General features: G+C 29.5%; 1 protein-coding gene across 1 annotated transcript; it reads left to right on the forward strand.

Moving 5' to 3' along the window:
• The first annotated feature begins 398 nt into the window (after positions 1-398).
• On the forward strand, positions 399-3,187 carry LOC134834641 (5-hydroxytryptamine receptor 1-like). Its single transcript, XM_063849377.1, has 2 exons — positions 399-1,851; positions 2,782-3,187. Exons 1-2 carry the CDS (start codon positions 767-769, stop codon positions 3,077-3,079), a joined length of 1,383 nt encoding a protein of 460 aa, XP_063705447.1. The 5' UTR covers positions 399-766; the 3' UTR covers positions 3,080-3,187.
• Positions 3,188-4,440: the final 1,253 nt, after the last annotated feature.

The raw sequence follows: 4,440 nt of genomic DNA on the forward strand, positions 1-4,440 counted from the left end.
TATTTGCAATTCAAATCCCTTCTGTGTAAAACAAATAATTACACTCGACAAACACAAATTCATTTCTTGTATGCGTCTCCATCGTCATTTATTTTGTGAATTTCAATCAAATTATGTCTCCATATACACAATTGCTCGTCATTTATTCAGCAATTCAATTAAAAGATAGTTCTGTGCGTTTTGTGTATTTGTGATTCAATTACCGCAGCACTTCATTATCGAAATTGAACTGATATTTAGATTTTTTTTTTAAAAATTACATAAAAAATTAATTAAAAATTTTTTTTTCTTGTTTCATTTTAGGTCACTGAACAAAAATAAAAAAAAAAGCAGAAGTGTGAAATTAATGACATGGTTGACAATAATTACAACTTTTTGTAAAGTCAACGAAAAAAAAAACGAGTGAATGGATCAAAGGAGAGGGAAAAAAAGTGAAATGAGCTTTTGTTGTCAACAAGTGTAAATTTTTTTTTGCACGCGTCGAATTTAAAGCTTTAATCAAAGCACGCAATAAAAATCAGCAAAGACTCGAAGAGGGTGTCGGATCGTATTTTGCGCGAAAAAAAAGGAAAAGAAAAGAACTACTTGAGAAAATTGTGAAAGCAGAGAGAAGATTAATGTCATTGAAGGTACTTTAGAGCGTGTTTCGTATTAAAAAAAAAAGTAAATAAAGACGCGCTAAGAGGTTAATTCGATACTGTTGAGAAATTGATCGAGATTCGGGCGAAAGGTGCTTCGTTAGGGATGGGGGCGGCTTCGTAGACAAATGCCCCCATTCCCGCAGGCGTCACGAAACTTTATGGATCCATCGGCAGAGCTGTTGCAGTACATTGACGCAGATCAGGACTACAGCGCCGCCCTCGGTGAATCCGCGAACGACATCGATCTCGGCAACAACGCCTCGACCCTTTGGCCCAGTTCGACGGAACTTTTTTACTCTACCGTGCTCTCAGACTCTACAACGACGCTCAACCTTACGGTGTATTCGGGCACGACAACAGCGATCGTCGCAGCGCCCTCCGAAGATCCGCCCGCCATTCCCGATCTGCCTTCCGTGTCGCACATCATCGTGAGCGTCGTGCTGCTCGCCGTGATTCTCGGCACGATAATTGGCAATGTGCTCGTGTGCGTTGCTGTTTGTCTCGTGCGCAAGTTGCGACGTCCCTGCAACTATCTGTTAGTGTCGCTCGCGGTTTCGGATCTTTGTGTCGCTGTGCTCGTTATGCCAACCGCCTTGCTCTACGAAGTGATCGAAGAATGGAAATTCGGACCCGTTTTCTGTGACATTTGGGTTTCGTTCGACGTGCTATCGTGCACAGCTTCAATTCTCAATCTTTGCGCCATTTCTGTCGATCGGTATCTGGCGATCACAAAACCGCTCGAATATGGCGTCAAACGTACGCCGAAACGCATGATGCTCAATGTGGCGTTCGTTTGGCTCGGAGCGGCTTGTATTTCGCTTCCGCCCTTGCTCATTTTGGGCAATGAACACACGGAGGATGGGAAACCCGCGTGCATTGTGTGTCAGAATTTCGGCTATCAGATATATGCCACGCTTGGCTCATTTTATATCCCACTAACTGTGATGCTATTTGTATACTATCAAATATTTCGTGCTGCCAGACGAATCGTTATGGATGAGAAACGCGCACAAACTAGGCTAGAAAATGCGATAAATGGCGGCGCAAATGCCGCCGGGCAACAGCAACAGGAGAAATCTCTCACGGGAAGCGGGAATGTCGTTGTGACAAACGCGTCGCCGCATCACAAGAAGCTACGTTTTCAACTGGCGAAGGAGCGGAAAGCATCGACAACGCTTGGCATTATCATGTCAGCTTTCACTGTTTGTTGGTAAGTTCTTTTTTTGATCATGAAAATTTTCCCGCCAAAATTTTAAATATTTATTATTAAACAATTTTTCCGCCAAATTTTTTTGAAATTTTATTTAATAAAATATTTAAATTAAATTTATGTTAAATAAAAAAATTTTGCTGAAAAAATGTATTAATTTAATTTTCATTTGAAAAAATTTTCGAACAATTTTTTTTCGCGCCAAAAATGAGATTTTAAATTTCAACAATTTTCCCGCCAAAATATTTTAGCTTTATACATTTTTCAAATCAAATTTGCTTTTTCCTTATAAAGTATATTAAATTTAATTAAATGTTCATTAAAAATAACTTTTCGGAAAACTTTTTTATTTTCGCGCCAAAAATTGAACTTCATAAAATTTTCCCGCTTAAAATTTTAATTTATTTAATTCTCGTGTAAAATTTACATTTTTAATTTGAATATGAAAATTAAGTTATATATAATTATAAATATAAAATAAACTATTAAATAAATTAATTTTCATATAAAAAATTTAAATTTTCATATTTGATAATTTTCCCGCCAAAAAAAATGATATTTTACTTTTTTTAATTTTTTCAATAAAAATTTTTAAATTTAATTATTTTATTTTAATTTTTCGCAAAAAAAAAATCAACTTATTAAAAAATTAATATTGTATTCGATTTTTTTTTAATAAAATTTACTTGAATTCAATTTTTATCATAATTTAATTTCATTTTCGCGCCAAAAGTGAGATTTAAAGCATTTAAAAATTTTCCCGCCTAAAATTTTATTTCTTTCAAATTTGGCGCGAAAATTTTAAATTTAATTTCTGAAACTTTTATCGCAAAATTAAAAGTTTAATTTAATGTAATTTAAACGAAATTTAATCAAATAAAATTTTATCTTAATTCAATTAAATTTAAATTTAATCTCTTTTTTTCACAGGTTACCGTTCTTCATTCTCGCTCTCGTTCGTCCATTGCTCGGAGAGGAATATCATTTGCGAACACTGACATCCGTCTTTTTGTGGTTAGGTTATGCGAATTCGCTCCTGAATCCCATCATCTATGCCACGCTAAATCGCGATTTTCGAAAACCCTTTCAAGAAATCCTCTACTTTAGATGCTCTAGTTTAAATATAATGATGCGCGAAGACTTTTATCACAGTCAATATGGCGAGCCGCCAAGTCAACGGGTAGTGTTAGGCAATGAAGGGCAGGGGGCTCGCGAAAGTTTCCTCTGAAATTTTGAGTAAATGACTTTGTCTTCTGTTTCACATTGCACACATAAACACACATACATACACATGAGCACGCAAAATTTTTCATAAAAAAATTATTTTTTGAAAGGAAATACGAGACACTTCCATTACAATACAGACAAAGTCATTTTTAATTTTTTTTTTATTTTTAATTAATTTATTTTACGAAAGTTCAGAAAATTATTTTGACGATTTTTATAAAAAATTTGTTAAAAATATTTTTTTTTTAATTTTTATTTATTATTTTGTTAATTTAAAAATTAAAATAAATTATTCTGAATTTTTAAAATAAAAAAAAAAATAATAAATAAAAAAAATAATTTAAAAATTATTTTTTTTTAATTTCAGAATAATTTATTTTAATTTTTAAAATATAAAAAATAATAAATTAAAATTAAATAAATAAAAATTTAATAATAAAATTTTTATTTATTAATTTTTTTATTTTTAAAATTCAGAAAAATTTTTAATTAATTTTTAAAATAAATAAAAATTATTTTTTTTTATTTAAAAATTTAAATGAATAAAATTCAATTTTTAAAATAATTATTTAAATAATAATAAAAAAATATTTTTTTTAATTTTAAAAAAATACATATATCAAAAAATTGTCAAAATAATTTCATGAACTTAAACCTCATTTAATTTACGATTTTAACGCTTGCCTCGTTCGTTCAACATATACAAAGAATAAAGTTTGAAAATAAACCAAAGACTCAAAATATATTAAAATTAAATATTATAAATAAATAAATAAATTCGTTAAGGCGAAAAAATAAAAAAAAATAATTAAGTACTTACTGTTAAAAAATAAGTGAAAAATAGGGTAAACTTTTGGACATGCAAGCAATTAACAAAAAAAAATATTTATAAAGAAACTAAGACTAAAAAAAATTAATAAAAAAATAAATATAAAAAAATACACGAGCACAAGTTACTGTCTTCTAAAAAAAAAACTTAAATTAAAAAAAATAATTTTAAAATATTTAAAAAAAATATTTTTTTTAGATTTAAGTAAAATCACCCCACCCAAAAAAAAATAAAACTTGATTTTACGCTAAAAATACATATCTTATTATTTGTGAGCTCAAGTACCTTCTGTAGTTGAACTTTATTATTTTTGAATTTTTTCAAAGAAAAAAATAAAATAACAGACAATCTTTTCTTACAGTATCATCAAACTTATAAAAAAAACTCTTTAAAATCCTCACGAATTTATATAGCGAAAAAATAGTGTAGTTCTGATGCAAATTTAATAATAATAGTATTGCATCAATGTCTTTCAAAGAAAACTTTTTCTTTTCCTCTACAGTTCCATTTCAATAAAAATAATAAAAAAAAAT

Source organism: Culicoides brevitarsis, chromosome 3, assembly GCF_036172545.1.
Source record: "Culicoides brevitarsis isolate CSIRO-B50_1 chromosome 3, AGI_CSIRO_Cbre_v1, whole genome shotgun sequence".
Taxonomy (NCBI): domain Eukaryota; kingdom Metazoa; phylum Arthropoda; class Insecta; order Diptera; family Ceratopogonidae; genus Culicoides; species Culicoides brevitarsis.

Bases quoted from the DNA above. Each gene is read 5' to 3' on its own strand.
- LOC134834641 (XM_063849377.1), top strand. From the start codon at position 767: ATGCCCCCATTCCCGCAGGCGTCACGAAACTTTATGGATCCATCGGCA. The intron at 1,852-2,781 runs GTAAGTTCTTTT...TTTTTTTCACAG, and splicing joins TCAGCTTTCACTGTTTGTTG to GTTACCGTTCTTCATTCTCG.